Source organism: Toxorhynchites rutilus, chromosome 3 (genome assembly GCF_029784135.1).
Source record: "Toxorhynchites rutilus septentrionalis strain SRP chromosome 3, ASM2978413v1, whole genome shotgun sequence".
NCBI lineage: Eukaryota > Metazoa > Arthropoda > Insecta > Diptera > Culicidae > Toxorhynchites > Toxorhynchites rutilus.
Genome location: NC_073746.1, coordinates 281,821,074 through 281,836,791, shown reverse-complemented (window position 1 = coordinate 281,836,791; position 15,718 = coordinate 281,821,074). Strand labels below are relative to the sequence as shown.

The window sequence follows — 15,718 nt, the reverse complement described above, 5'->3', positions numbered from 1 at the left end:
AATATATTGAGTCCGAAAACTCCCAAAATCGATGAAACAGAATTAGTAGGATAGTCAGCCGTTGCGTAAGGACATTCCAGTACCAAATAGTAGCAAATAGTGAAATGTAACGACAGGCACTGCTGCATTGAACCAAAGAGTACTTACTTTTGTATAAATCAACATTAATATAATATATACCAGCCCCTGCTCCTCCCAGCTAAACGCCAGATGGTTTGGAAGTGATGCAACAGATGTGATCGTTAATTTAAGTAACATGTTTCTCTGAAGCGCTTCACCACATTAATAGAAATTTGAACCCCTTCCTGTTGACCGATTGATCTGAAATTTGGAACACACTTTTATCTCTGCAGTCATTATAAAATTGCGTATTTCGTGATTTTAAAAATGGCGGATTGCATATTTTCTCAAAACCCTATCAATATGGGTATCAAATAAAAGGACTTGACTAGTAGAACACAGTTATACACAAGGAATGCAAATCCAAAATGGCCGCCACAACAAAATGGTGAATTGCATATTTTCTCAAAACCACATCAATATGGGTATCAAATGAAAGGGATTGACTAGTAGAACACAGTTATTTATAAAACATGCAAATCCAAAATGACCGCCACCACAAAATGGCGGATTTCATATTTTCTATTCATGGAAAATTCAATTCCAAGATGGCCGCTGTAACAAAATAGCCAATTACTTTTTTGAACGGTATCATTCAACTTGACATGTTTGTATGTCTGTAGGGTTGTCTCACATTAATAAATATTTGACACCGTTCCTTTTGACTTATTGATCTGAAATTTGGAACAAACCGTTATCTCTGCTGTCATTATAATACTGGGTAACCCATTATCTTGAAAAATCCAATTTGGCAGCCGGTAAAAAATGGTTGAATGGCTTAACTTGGAGAACACACTACATTATGAACAACATAAATTCAGAATGGTCGCGGCCACAAAATGTACGACTATTTATTTTTGTAATCCCCTCAATATCGGTATGGAATGAAAAGATTTGACCAATAGAATACAGTACATCATCAAAAAATTCCGAAGAAAATTAGGTAAGAAATAAAAATAAAAAAAAGTTGAATTTGAACTACTCAATAGGAAGTACGTAAACGATGGAAAAATGTCTGTTGATCAGCTCAACGAATTTAAAGCTAATGTTATGCACCAACGACTCGTTTATAATAAATCTGACCATGCTGGACCCGTCCAATGTCATCAGAAGAAAACATCAAACCATTTTACCGCTCACTGAAATTTTCCTAATCTGGTTCCCAGAGAAATTATTGAGCCAATTGATGAGGGATCCAGAGAGTTGCACAATGTTGATTTTTCAGACTATTCTCCGGATGAACGAACCAATGTAGTCATGTTTTGGGGTTAAGCTCTAGTCATAACTACCCTTTGTGGTGAAATGGCATTCCTGCATTAAGGAAAATTTATCCCAAAAATTTACTGAACACCGAAGAAAGTGGTTTGATGCAGATGTCTGCAACAATCAAGTTTAAGTATAATGCGTCGATATATTAGGCTGTCAAAAAAGTCCTGCGGTATTTCCGCGAGGTGTCGTTGTAAGCGCGTAGTTCTAGTTGTATTCATTGTATCGAGTCATACTATAGCTTGTTGGAAAGGTATTTTTGCGCGTATTATAATATAGTCCTTGACAGTGTTTTGTTTGGTTAAGTCGTTCGTGAGTTATAGTTATAGTCGCAAATATGGAGCAAAATAAAGAGAAAATCCGACATATTTTACAGTACTACTATGACAAAGGCAAAAATGCATCTCAAGCTGCCAATAAAATTTGTGCAGTTTATGGACCCGATACAGTTTCTTTTGTATCGTTGTTGTTGTTTTTGTATTGTCTTTTCTTTAAACATGAAATCAACATTTCGCATTTCTATTCAAAAATCAAAGGTATTTCAGTTTGATTTTCAAAATAAAAAAAACAAAAAAATGGGTGGGTTATACCTATGATATAACCGCAAAGTTGACGTGGGACTACCTTATATTAGCAATCATTTGTTTGTATCGATTAAATTCTTTATTGATTAAAACAGTTTTTGAATTATATTGAATTCAATATATTCGCTTTGTGAGTACAAAGATTGAACAAATGCCATGTGAGGTCAATTCATCCATTGTGATAGATTATGTTCTTCGTTACAAGTAAATTTAATGACAGTCCTTTTATGTTTGGCGTGATGCCAAGGACAAAATATGTGCACGGAAGAATTATCAAACGATACATACATTTCCCTCTGAAGTTTGCATCTCTCAAGTGTACGTACTTCTCAAACTGCGAATTTCTTGAAACTTGTAAAGTTCATTCGCCGCATTTGCTGCACGATTTTCCCTGGTTCCTAAATTTAGAAGATCGTGATAGGGAAACATATTCCAGTCTGGACAAAGGCAAGCGAGTACAAAAGTACTCACAGTTTGCATTCATTTTCAAAGCCGATTTCCTCAGAAACCTTGGATTTAAAGTCTGTGATGGGGAAACACATTTCAGCCGGAAAAAAATACCACTGACTTGCATGTATTTGCAATGCCAATTTCCCCACGCTCCATGGATTTGAAGTCTGTGTTAGGGAAACACATTTTAGTTGGAACAAAATACCCCCTACTTTCATGTGTTTGCAATGCCGATTTTGTCCAACGCTGCTTGGTTGTGATGACTGTGTTGGGGAAACCGTATATCGTGCCAATCAAAACGAGGTACTTAGGGCGTTTCAATAACGCTTAACATTTTACAGTCATTCAATTGTTTATCTAATGAAAAACCACATTTTATTAATTGCGATAGATGCGTAGAAATATTCCCCATCAATTGATGCAAATATCTTTCCGATCCAGTAAGAAATGTTCCAGTTATAAGCATTCGAAATCTTTCTTTTTTTTCCTGCATGTTCTGTGTTTAGGTTTTCATTTTATCCCCCCATATATTCCGGTTAGATGTTGTCCCACATCAAAAAAAACTTGAAAGCCCAGAAAAAATGTATTTTCCAGGGCATTTATCTTATCGTCATGGAATTATTTCATTCAATAAATTAATTGAAAATTATTATTAGAAATTCTACAAATGATGTTCATCTAGAACTCCGCCGACAATAAGACCGTCGTTGAATCCAATCATATTTTTTTATCCCTTTTGTTTATTTTAGCTGTAACAGAGTCGAATTTTAATCGTGTACATGTACATGTCACATTGCATATGGTACACATTTACACAGTAGCCATTTAGGCGTAAGTGTTTTCCTTCTGTTCTTCCATTATCCAGTTAGACCGGACAGCGGAGACAGTTGATTGATCATTGTTGAGTTATTTATAGAACAGCAGTCCGATGTGTCCTGCAGAGCAGAGCAGTTTGTATAGATGAATCGATCTTATTTCGACCGTGGATCGATCTCCATCGCTGATGATTGTTGCGTGGACGTAGATATTCTGTAACAACACAAAGATGGTCAATGAGGGCACTGAGTTTTGAACTCACGATCGATCGCTTACTAAGCGTAAGCGCAACCAATGTAGCTACGGAGACCCCCAGAATCCAATCATATCGTACGCTTGGCATTTAATCGAAATGTTGCTAGTAGTCTCAGTTCTAGAAAACAACGCATCAGCTGGATCTGATGCCACCATTCCAGCTGGTCACAATTATCACTGTCAGACTACTGAATGTGATGGTGTAAATATAACCTATGACCATTTGTTTTGTAATGACCAAACATATAAAACTGCTTCTCTAAATTTGCGTCCACTAATTTAAGGTAGTCCAAGGCATCCAATGTTCATGAAATTTGTCAAGTGGTTTTTGGTGAGAATCAATGTTAACTGAAAAACAAGTTTACCATTTGTTCTACGATCAAAAAGATTGAAAAGATTGGAAAGGAAAGATTTTTTTTGAGTAGGAAGAATCGATCCGAAAAATCGGATATCGGAGAGGAAACGATCGATCTTCTAAATATCGATCCCAGGTCGCTCAATCCTATTCACTATAGCTAATTTGACATCCTCGAAAGCTATCCAAATGTTGACATTATGTTTATAAAATTTGTCAGGTGATGAGATTAAAATCGATGTACATTGAAAAAAAATTTAAGATCTGTACGCGTAATTCCAAACTCCGGGTTTTATTTGAATAAATTAGTTTCGATTTCCCAATTTATTTCGATATCACAACGCAGATCGAAGATGCTGTACGCTATCTAACTTACAACAGAGTAAGAGATCGTGCTGGATATTTCATCTCTTTATATAGGGCAGATTTTCTAGATTTGCTTCTGTATCCCTATCCTTCGAAACAATGCGATAGAGATTAGATGCAAATTACCTTGGCTAATCCTATTGTTTTGAATGGATTGGATTTTGGGTAGATACAATGCTTATAATAGTTCTATGAAATGATACTGATGTGGCGTGTGCCGCAACAGATAAAAAAATCGAAGGAAATAGATCGATCTTTACGATTTTTTCGGGTACAATGAATCGATCCAAAAAATCGGAAATTGAAACGGAAAAGATCGATTGTCTGAAAATCGATCCAAGATCGCTCAATCCTACTCTAGAATCATATGCACAGTGTTTTGAATCTTTTAGAGCGTGATAGATATTTATATTTGATGACGCACATGTCCTGTCTGTGAAACACAAACCAGATGTCGGTTTTACCCTGACTGAAGGTGTTGGTTTCACCCCCGAACTCCAAATTTCATCGAGCATCGATAAGCATCTACCATTTCACAGAACACACTGAACAATGATCTAAGATGAATTGGGCACACAAAAAGTATCCAGTTTTACTAAATTTTCCGACTGAAACAATTAAACTCCATTAGGGAAATTTTACATGGGATGCTTCCTGTATGATGATCGGATGTCGGTTTTGCCCTTTAACTGTAAGAACGTGGCCTCATTATTTGCCTGATTGAAGTTTGAATGCTCGATCTTTGCACAAAGTGAATGGTTTGCTCCTCCCAACCACCATTCAGTGTGTTCTTTGTGCAATTTCGCATGTGTATCTCAATAAGTATATTTTCCGAAGAATTATGATACTTTACACATCGGCAGAGTTGTTATTCTTATTATTTTTGTCCCCTGTATATTGAATATCTTCACAACTGAAAAGTTTCTATAAATTTTAATAATGTGCTTCCGACAATGGATATTTTGTCGAACATCATCCGTCGTGAAATCAAGTCGTTAATCTGTCTTCATGAAACGAAGGAATAGCAACATATAATTTATGCATTCTCGCCTAAGGTTAGGTGTCTCGCGAACATCTTCGTCTCTCTTAACTGTGTAATCATAGCGTGAAAAGTATCTCGATACGGCGAGAGTTGGCTAACAATTTTATGATCGCGATTTTCTTTAGCCAGTGTGATTGCAGAACAGCTGGAGTAAGGAACGTGTTGCGTGTTTACTTACCGGGTAATGTCAAGTTTCGATTACACATGTGAAAAGAAGTTGCAGTGTGTGCATTGTGTGAAAATAATGAAACTATTCAAAACACTGATATGAATCTCTGTTTTGTATGTTTCGAATACTAGCTGTATAAAATTCTTTCAATACACTCAAACAGCTATCAGTACTTGTACAGTGTTTTGTTTAGTGAGACTGATGGTACGGATATTGATACAAAGTATTTCTTGGAACTATCTCTCCTAAGCAATGTCATCAGGAGTGTTAATGCTCATCAGTCAAGATAACAACATCAGTACTTTATTTGGTTGACAAATTAAAAAATCACATCCTGAGATGATTCCGAGTCTTAACCGTTTTATATTCCATCTGTTGTTGTTGATCCTATCAACATGGCTAAGCAGTGCTCAATACCTTCAATCTCCCTGTCCGGATATATTCACATATCAAGTTGATCCAGTGACGGGACAAACCTTTGGTTTGATCGAAGTCAACGGTAACCAAGCGGAACAAGTCATCAAACTCAATGTGGACCTAACCATAGGAACACGACTTTCACAGGTAGGTTCAACTTGATATCTCACATTGACATGCAAAGAACGAATGCAGCGCATTCGTGCCGTGAGGTCTCATCTCTTGAGGAAAACCCCCTTGTTGAGTAACGGTCACCCATTGATGTGACTTCTCTCCGCGGGGAATTTGTAAGTGTGCTATCTCAAGTATCACCGTCTGTTACTTGGAATTTCAAAGTTGGACTTTAAAGGCAAGGTGAATCATTCAAGTGGCTGTTACGGCGTGGGAGTTAGTTTGTTGTTAAAGCAAAGGACAAGATTAGGACTACAATTTTCTGATAGAAATTTCTCTTATGATGGGTATTTGATTATTTTGAGTTATTGCATTATAAATCATCGTTAGACGTATTACAAGGTTCTAGGTACCGGCACTCGGCGATCATTTTATTATTTACACTAATTCCTCTGTTATCTCGTGTTGTTGAGACCAACACGCAATTATCAATCGGAGAGCGCTCTATCCGTTTACCAGTTAGAATAATAGCGATTATTAATACACACAATTTGAATGCATTTATTTGCTTTGTTGATTACGCGACTTCCTAACTTCCGAGGAGCAAAAACGGCCAACGAATAAATTTGCTTTATTTGCTGGACATTTCGTCTGAAACGTACGGTTCTTTAAATTAATTAAATGCCATTTTTAACCCTTCAACATTTGATTGAATTCTGTGTTGCATCGAGTGATTTTACTACTCTGCTGAGCGTTCTAGCGTCTTGTGATATGCAAGTGCTCCACGAGTGAGGCTCGAAATTGTAGGTGAAGGTGTTAAAGGAACCATTATGCCAATCATTACATTCATTATGTCTCATGTTGTCCTTATTAACTATAGACAATAATTCAATATATTTTTCAGTAATTACGGCCGAATAGTTTGAAAAAAATATCTAGATAAATAAAAGTAGAAATCGCATTTACTCCAATTTATGTATTACTAGCTGACCCGGCAAACTTCGTCCCGCCAAAAATTTGTTTTTTGTTATCAATACCTTCAAACATTCACGTTTTCTTACTATGAGCAAGTTCATGGGTCCAATCGCAGAATTGTGCATTGATTGATTTTCTATTCGACCAAGTTTACTTTTTACTATAAAATTCCTAGTATTTCTAACAAAACTCATCATTATAAAATCAGATTATTTTCAGACACAATTCTCGTTCAAGATTTTTCAACCACTTGCAAATAACATGTTTCTCCGTTGCATGGAATAAATGTTTTATACAGAAAATATGATAGAATAAAGAAAGCCCTAAATCGGACAATTCCTTCCTGGAGTTCTGCTCTTATCAACACACCCGGCGGTCCCTTTTTTTTTGGTATAGATAGAAAAAGATATAGGACTGCGTTTTATCACATTAAAATCCATTTCCAGTTTCAAACAAAGATCAATTTCGCTAGCGCAAACATCAAATGGACTAACAGCACTTGTCACTATATGATTGTAGAACATATGGGAATTTAATTTACTGAATTTTCTCTTTTTCCCTCAGAGTTCTCCGAAATTTTCAATTGCCTCCACAACCTTCACATGCCAAATTTGGTTTCGTTTGCTTGATTAATTCTCGAGTAATGGAGAAATTTGTGTTTCATTTGTATGGCAACCCCTCCTTAGAAAGGGGGGGTGGAGAGTCTAACCATCATAGAAACATTTATTGAACCCTAAAACCTCTACATGCCAAATTTGGTTTCATTTGCTTGATTAATTCGCTAGTAATGCAGAAATTTGTATGGCAGCCACCTCTTAGAGAGGGGGTGGAGAGTCTAACCATCATACAAACATTTATTGCACCCTAAAACCTTCACATGCACAATTTGGTTTCATTTGCTTGATTAATTCTCGAGTAATGCAGAAATTTGTGTTTCATTTGTATGGTAGCCCCTCCTTAGAGAAGGGGGTGGAGAGTCTAACCATCATTGAAACATTTTTGCACACTACAACCTCCATATGCTTAATTTGGTTCCATTCACTTAATTAGTTCTCGAGTTATGCAGAAATTTGTGTTTCATTTTTATGGCAGCTCCCCCTTAGAGAGGGGGGTGAAGAGTCTAACTACCATAGACACATTTATTGTACCCTAAAACCTCAATTTGCCTTATTTGGTTCAATTTGCTTGAATAATTATCGAGTAATGCAGAAATTTGTGTTTCATTTGTACGGCTTTGAGAGGGGGTGGAGAGTCTAACCACCATAGAAATATTTATTGCACCCTAAAACCTGAATATGCCTAATTTGGTTCCATTTGCTTGAATAATTCTCGAGTAATGCAGAAATTTATTTTTCATTCGTATGGAAGGCCCCCCTTAGAGAGGGGGGAGGGGTCTCAAACTATCACGAAAACCTTACCCGGGCCCAAAAACGCCTACATACCAATTTTCATGTTGATCGGTTCAGTAGTTTCCGAGTTCATAAGAATCAGACAGAAATCTATTTTTATATATAAATATATATATATATATATATATATATATATATATATATATATATATATATATATATATATATATATATATATATATATATATATATATATATATATATATAGATATATATAGATATGGAATAGGAGCAACATAAAAATAGAGACAGTAGAACAGGAAGAGAGAATACTTCACAATAAACATAATGGAAAATATATCCCTAATACTTGTATATTTCGATTGCCTATATAGCATACACATTATGTGCGGTTTTTATGTGTACTCATGACATTGTCTCGTCTGTATAGGGCTACTTCGGATCCATATCATTGATCAAGTCTCGCGAGGACACAGTCAGGGACATCTCTCAAGGACTTCCTGCCCAGTATCGAGTAAACTTCCCTCTGCGTGACATCCTACCGGCCGTTCAATCCATCGCAGTCAATGGTCAAATCGTATGCAGTGGTAATCGTGCTCAAGGACGCATTGTGACAACTATCAACTTACGTCACGCGCTGTTTTTCCAACTACAAACACAGTACTTTCCACAGAGTGGAATTCATTCCCAAGGTCCATTCCAGTCCAATGCGGTGATATACCAACCTCGACCTCGACCACCGCCAGATATTCCACATTATCAGGCTCGACCCCAGCCGATACCAGAATGGAACATTGAGCCATCGTACACTTCTCGACCACTGTTCACACAACCCACAGTCCCACAGACAACATCAATCATAGACGACCGCCCATCTACAGTGCGGATTGCGTCGCCTTCCACATCAACTTCAGATTAGTAAGTGAACTTCAAAAATATTTAATACCGGTAAAATTAATATCTGTTTAATCATTCGCAGTGTTTGTGGAAGACCATCGGATGCATCAATAAGTCGCCTTGCGCTCAATGGCAAACACGCTGAAAAGGGACAGTTCCCATGGATTGTACCGCTATTCGACCGGACGCAAAAACAAAATCCCAAATACTTCTGCGGCAGTACGATTATAACCAAGAAACATCTTGTTACGACGGCTAGCTGTGTATATAAAACAAACGATTACCTGCAACCCGAAAGAATCCTCGCTGTACCAGGAATGTACCATATCGACAATTTTCTGGATGACAATGCGAAGTTTGCCGATGTACAGTCTGTGATACCAAACAGCGAATACGCTCCTGAGGAGGATTTGAGCGATGCAGATCTCGCGATTCTTGTGCTAACAAAGTCGCTGGATTTCTCGGACTACATCATCCCAATCTGCTCATGGAAGGATGAGAACGATGTGAGGAAAATTGTGGGCCTAGAGGGATACGTCGCAGGGTGGGGTCTTACCGAGCATGGTCGAACTTCAGTGTTTCCTACCTACATTAAGGCTATTGTCGTCGACAAACGTCAGTGCGCTGCAAAATTTCTGCAAATGTTTCCCTCGAATTCACGCACATTTTGCGGTGACGGACAAGATGCCACACCCTGCATAGGAGATTCCGGCAATGGCATGGTTTTGAAACGGGGGAACCAGTTCTACCTGCGGGGCGTTGTATCGAAAAGCCAAATTGATCCCAATACTCTGAAGTGTGACGTGACCAAATATTCAATTTATACAGATGTGGCACACTTCCAACACTGGCTTAGCGTCATGACTAGTCAGTGAAGTGATCCACGTTTTAAGTTAATAGTAAGATCAAGGTAGTATATATAATGTTGAATTAACGTTACAAAAGAAAGAAAGTGTTGTTAACACTTAAAACCAATTTTCCTGGATTATTGTTTGATGACATGTATGAGTTTCAGATTCTGTATAGAAAGTGCTAATCAACACGGTTATTAACCGAAATTACTTAATACGGATTTCGCGCCAAAATTGAATGAAATTTTCTGGGCGTGGAGACCTTACCTTTTCCGAAAAAAAATCTAGACTAAAAAAAAGAAGTTTTATGAAAAATAATTGAATTTTCAGAAAAAAAACCGAAAAAATATTTTTCGAAATCCTACAGTGGAAAAAATCGATTTCAAAAACTGAAAGTCGATTTTCTCAAAATGGTCATCTCGGATTTTAATGAAATGCATATTTGTGCATATTTAAGGCAAAACAGTTTTTCTAACAGAAGCTTTTTCAATATTTTTTTGAAATTACGTTTATTTCTTTTTTCAGAAAGTCAACCCAAAATAAAATAAATAATAATAAAAATGTTGAATGAGTGTTTTAGCGGTATTTATTTCAATCAAATGTAATAAATCTTATGATATTTTTTACATTAAATTCATTTCTATTCATCTGATCTTATTCCATGTACATGTTAACAACCCCAATCCTACCATTTCACAGAATATACTGAACAATGCTCTAAGATATAGAAAAAACATAAAAAAGGATACAATTTAAAAAAAAATCCGACTAAAACAATTCAATTCTATTAGTGAAATTTATTTAGTGAAATTTTACATTCCATAACGTTTCCTGTTTGCTTACCGGTTTTGTTTTGTTGTTTGTTTTGACAACAACGCGACTTCCGCAGCTTTCCCAGTGACTCGAAACGTAAGAAATGGCGAATGTGTACAGGGGGCATCAGAAAATTTGCAAAAAAATGCTTTTAATTGGAAAAATCAGAGGGTGTCGGTTCGCCTCGGTTTCGTTGTTAGCTAATTGAAGTTCAAACGCTCGAACTTTGCGCAGAGTGAATGGTTTGCTTCTCCCAAGCTATTCAGTGTGTTCTTTTTGCAATATCGCATTTATGTCTGATTTATTTTTTCAAAAACGTTTATTAATCAAACTGAATTACTTATTATCTAACGTTTACTGAGTCTAAATTCACTTTAAAATATAACTTATTTACTATATAATTTAGGACTAACAATTTAGTAATAACTAAATCTAACACTAGATTGATTGAACAGGATTAGGATTTAGGACTAGGGTGGAGCGAGTGGGGTAGTTTGGTTTCATGAGGAGGGATAGAATCAAACAGAGATATCATTTCTTTTGAGAAATTGGTAAAGAGAAAGCATAAGGTTGAGGTCGCGACTAGCTACCTAAGATGTCTCTAACCGGCAAGTCAGATTGCCTTCCTAGTGCCCTGAGTGAATCCGATAGATGAGCCCTGGCAGAATGAAAGTTTGTACAAGACCGGACTACATGCTCGATGTCACGTAACCATCACCACAAACACAAATATTACTATCAACGATCCCAATGCGATACAGATGCGCATCTAACAAGTAAAGATTAGACATGAGGTTGGACATCACACGAATGAAGTCCCGACCTACATTCAATCCCTTGAACCATGCGTATGTCGATACCTTGGGAATAATTGTATGTAACTAGCGACCCATATTATCTTCACTCCAATTGTGTTGCCAACTGGAGAGTACATAACTACGAGGAGTACAAAAAAATTCATGATAGGTTATTTGTCGTTCAAAAATGGTGCATTCCAAAGCCCCGAGCTTAGCTAACGAATCCACTTTCTCGTTAGCTGTAATGGAGCAATAACCAGGTACCCAGGCTAATGCAATTCTATAAGATTGTTTCACTAGTCTACCCAAGAGCTGTTTTTATTCTCATAAGAAAATAACATCAGGCTCTTATAAGTTTTATCGAACGGATAGCTTCTATTGAGCTGAGGCTATCTGAATAGATAAAATAGTGATGAATCGACAAGGATTCAATTTTCTCCAAAGCGTGATAGATTGCAGCTATTTCCGCAACGTACACCGAGCATGGATTTCTCAACCTATACACTGCGATTCACAACTATAGAACCACTCTTTTTTCGGAGTTTCCAAATTTATGTAAGAAGTCGGATGAATTGAAGTATATAGGGCTGCATATAATAACTATCTTCATTTATAAGACTGGCCATTTGAACTTTATTGTTGCGTCCAGGCGCGAAACATACAAAAAACTTCAATTCCAGTGTTTCATAACTATGGAACCAGATGGACAAACTCTCACCCCTTTAAAAAAGGAACTTCGATTTCACATGATTACTATAAGTTTCAAATTCGTAGGTCATCTTTAGTTCTCAATCAGTTCAAATAACCCATTCGGGATGGTTTTGACCAAGTTGTGCTGTTGTAGTGTGAATCTCGATCTACGCAGAGGATACTGCTCGTTTAAGCTCTTTAACTCACTTATAGTGCTTGTAAGCAGCATCTACTATTCGTACGATCACTACTCATATGTTCTTGATAGAGTTTTAATCTGGTAAACAAACTGATCAGTCCAGAATCTGAAGCCCCTATTCATTAAACCATGCCATGACTTTCCGGATTTTATGAATTGATGCCAAATTAACCAATTATCACGTTGTTTTTGATCCAAAAACAGAAGTAAATGATTCTGAAGTACTTCATTGCACTTCTGACTGTGCATTCGTGTTGATGAGAAGCTATCTGAACCAGACCCTTATGAAAATAATTTCCTCAAACCACCAAACTGCTGCCCGCAAAGTTACTAGTTGAAAAATTACATGACATGTTCCGTAAGTCCTTCCAGTATGACGAAATTCTATTCAAATTGAATTTATTTTTATCAGAGAAGTTCTCCTGGAATACTGAAATCCATGGGATTAGCTTCCACATTAGTTTTTGGACCCGCAGCTTGGGAGATGGGATTTTTTTGGTTTGGGGAGAATTTTCTTGAAAAGGCCTGGTTTAGATAGCTTACCATCAACACGAACGAACAGTCAGAAGTGCAGTGAAGTACTTCAGAATCATTTACTGCTGTTTTTACATATAAAAACAATGTGATAATTGATCAATTTGGCATCAATTCATAAAATCCGGAAAGATTTGGCATGGTCAATGAATAGAGGCTTCAGATTCTGGACTGGTCAGCTTGTTTACCAGATCAAAACTCTATCAATAACTTATGAGGAGTGATCGTACGAATAGTAGATGCAGCTTACAAGCAGTATGGGTGATTTAAAGAGTTTAACCGAGTAGTATCCTCTTTGTAGAACGAAATACACACTACAACATGGCGCAGCTTGGTCAAAACCACCCCGAATGGGTTATTCGAACTGATTGAGAACTAAAGATGACCTACGAATTAGGAACTTATTGTAATTCCTGTGAAATCGACGTTCATTTTTCAAAGGGGTGAGAGTTTTTTCCATCTGGTTCTAAAGTTATGAAACACTGGAATTTTAGTTTTTGTATGTTTCGCTCCTGGACGCAACCATAAAGTTCAAATAGCCAGTCTTATAAATGAAGATAGTTATTATATCCTACACTTTATACTTCAATTCAACCGACTTCTCACATATCTCTGGAAACTCCAAAAAAATGAGTGGTTCTATAGTTGTGAAACGCAGTGAAGTAGGCACTGAAGTTTTCATAAAAATGCCAATATCAGTGGAGCCATTAATCCATGATCCATCAGTAAAAAACATTCTAATTATTATGATAATGTTTAAATTAAAAATTGCGATTCATATTATTTTGTCCCCTGTATATTGAACATCTTCACAACTGAAAAGTTTCTATAAATTTTGAGAATGTGCTGCCAATCCCAACAACGAGCTAATCAAATTTCCTCGAACATCATTCGTCTTGAAATCAAGTCGTTATTCGTCTGTCTTCATGAAACGAAGGAATAGAAACATTGAATCATGTACTTTATGCATTCTCGCCTAAGGTTGGGTGTCTCGCGAACATCTTCGTCTCTCTTAACTGTGTAATCATAGCGTGAAAAGTATCTCGATACGGCGAGAGTTGGCTGACAATTTTATGATCGCGATTTTCTTTAGCCAGGTGATTGCAGAACAGCTGAAGTAAGGAACGTGTTGCGTGTTTACTTACCGGGTAATGTCAAGTTTCGATTACACATGTGAAAAGAAATTGCAGTGTGTGCATTGTGTGAAAATAATGAAACTATTCAAAACACTGATAGAGATCTGTGTTATGCATGCTTCGAATACTAGCTGTATAAAATTCTTTCAATACACTCAAACAGTTATTAGTACTTGTACGGAGTTTAGTTTAGTGAGACTGATGGTACGGATCAGGGTTGCCACATTTTATTCAGTAAAATTTTCTGAAAAAATCTGTACATCTGTATATTTAGCTTAAAAAATCTGTATAGAAAATCTGTATCGGAGAGTTAAGGGAAACAATGAAAGTAAAGGTTCATTTGCACTTTGAACTTATTTGTCTTATTTATGGGTTGTTAAAGTCGTGTCAATAGTAATGTTTTTCGCGTCTGAATTGTACCATGTTTTTACATGGTTTTGTTGTACTTTGCCTTAAAATTTTTCTTCAACTTCATTTTTGACGCTCCTCCTTCCGCCGATACATAGTTCTTCGCTCTCAAAATAGAGTCCATAATTGTGGGAACCAACCGATTTCCGGACTTTGTTTTGTAAAGCAAAAATATTCGCTCAACACATACTAATGAATGTCATCGTATGTCTTTTTTCCAATTCATTTATTTGTAAGGCTCAATCGCATAAGCTTTGCGGAGCCGCAGAACATGTCTTACAAACGACCAATGGGTACAAAAATAAAATTTAAATAAGTCAAATATTATGGGGCAAAAATTGAGTGACTCGGATTTAACTTGGTCCCAGCTGTTGGATGTCAAAAGGCATGATGAAAGCCTTTTGACATCCAACAGCTGAGACCAAGTTATATCCGAGTCACTCAATTTTTGCCCCATAATATTCGACTTATTCAAATGGCGTTAACGTTCCCTGTAGAACTTTGCCGTCTCAACGTATGCATCAACTAGCGTAATTTATTAATACTTAGTTGAGATTTCTTAAGCCAAATAAATACGCGTGACCACAGTGCAAGTCGAAGGATATTTCTTTGATGAAAAATCCCCCGGCCAGAACGGGAATCGAACCCGAACACCCGGCATGATAATGTGAGACGCTAACCACTCGGCCATGGGTGCACCACTAATATTCGACTTGAGTAGCCTAAATCGTAATCCAGGCCTTGTCTATTACCTGTTTAAACGAATTGAGGAAATTGTAGGATCAAATCATTAAGGTTTGGTAGCTTGAAGAAATTTTGAGGGTTTATCAAGGCTGCAACTATGTTTCACCAATGCAATATAGAAGTCACGACAAATCGATTTGAAGATCCACTTCCTAGCTGCACCCAATATTTCTTCTTCTGCATCGATACCAACGTAAACATCCTCAAGCTTCTTCAGAAAGTTTTCAAAATCTTTCACATTAAGGTCAGCATCAACGAATCGTTGCATGTAGCTCTCCAAACATAAGTTACCCAACATGATCAACAATAACAGTCTTCTCTCATTATAAAGTTCGCAAAATTGAGAAATTTCT

The 15,718-nt window shown here is 36.9% G+C and overlaps 1 protein-coding gene across 1 annotated transcript; it reads left to right on the top strand.

Moving 5' to 3' along the window:
* The first annotated feature begins 5,443 nt into the window (after positions 1 to 5,443).
* Positions 5,444 to 10,553, top strand: LOC129776221 (serine protease gd-like). The gene is made up of 3 exons (XM_055781736.1): positions 5,444 to 5,987; positions 8,727 to 9,214; positions 9,276 to 10,553. The coding sequence occupies exons 1-3, from the start codon at positions 5,763 to 5,765 to the stop codon at positions 10,066 to 10,068; spliced, it is 1,506 nt and encodes a 501-aa protein (XP_055637711.1). The 5' UTR covers positions 5,444 to 5,762; the 3' UTR covers positions 10,069 to 10,553.
* The last annotated feature ends 5,165 nt before the right edge of the window (positions 10,554 to 15,718 follow it).

What these genes read in the sequence shown, in the direction of transcription:
- LOC129776221 (XM_055781736.1), top strand. Translation starts at nt 5,763, where the DNA reads ATGATTCCGAGTCTTAACCGTTTTATATTCCATCTGTTGTTGTTGATC. An exon ending in TAGGAACACGACTTTCACAG is followed by an intron (nt 5,988 to 8,726) that starts GTAGGTTCAACT and finishes TCGTCTGTATAG; the next exon opens with GGCTACTTCGGATCCATATC. An exon ending in TCCACATCAACTTCAGATTA is followed by an intron (nt 9,215 to 9,275) that starts GTAAGTGAACTT and finishes AATCATTCGCAG; the next exon opens with TGTTTGTGGAAGACCATCGG.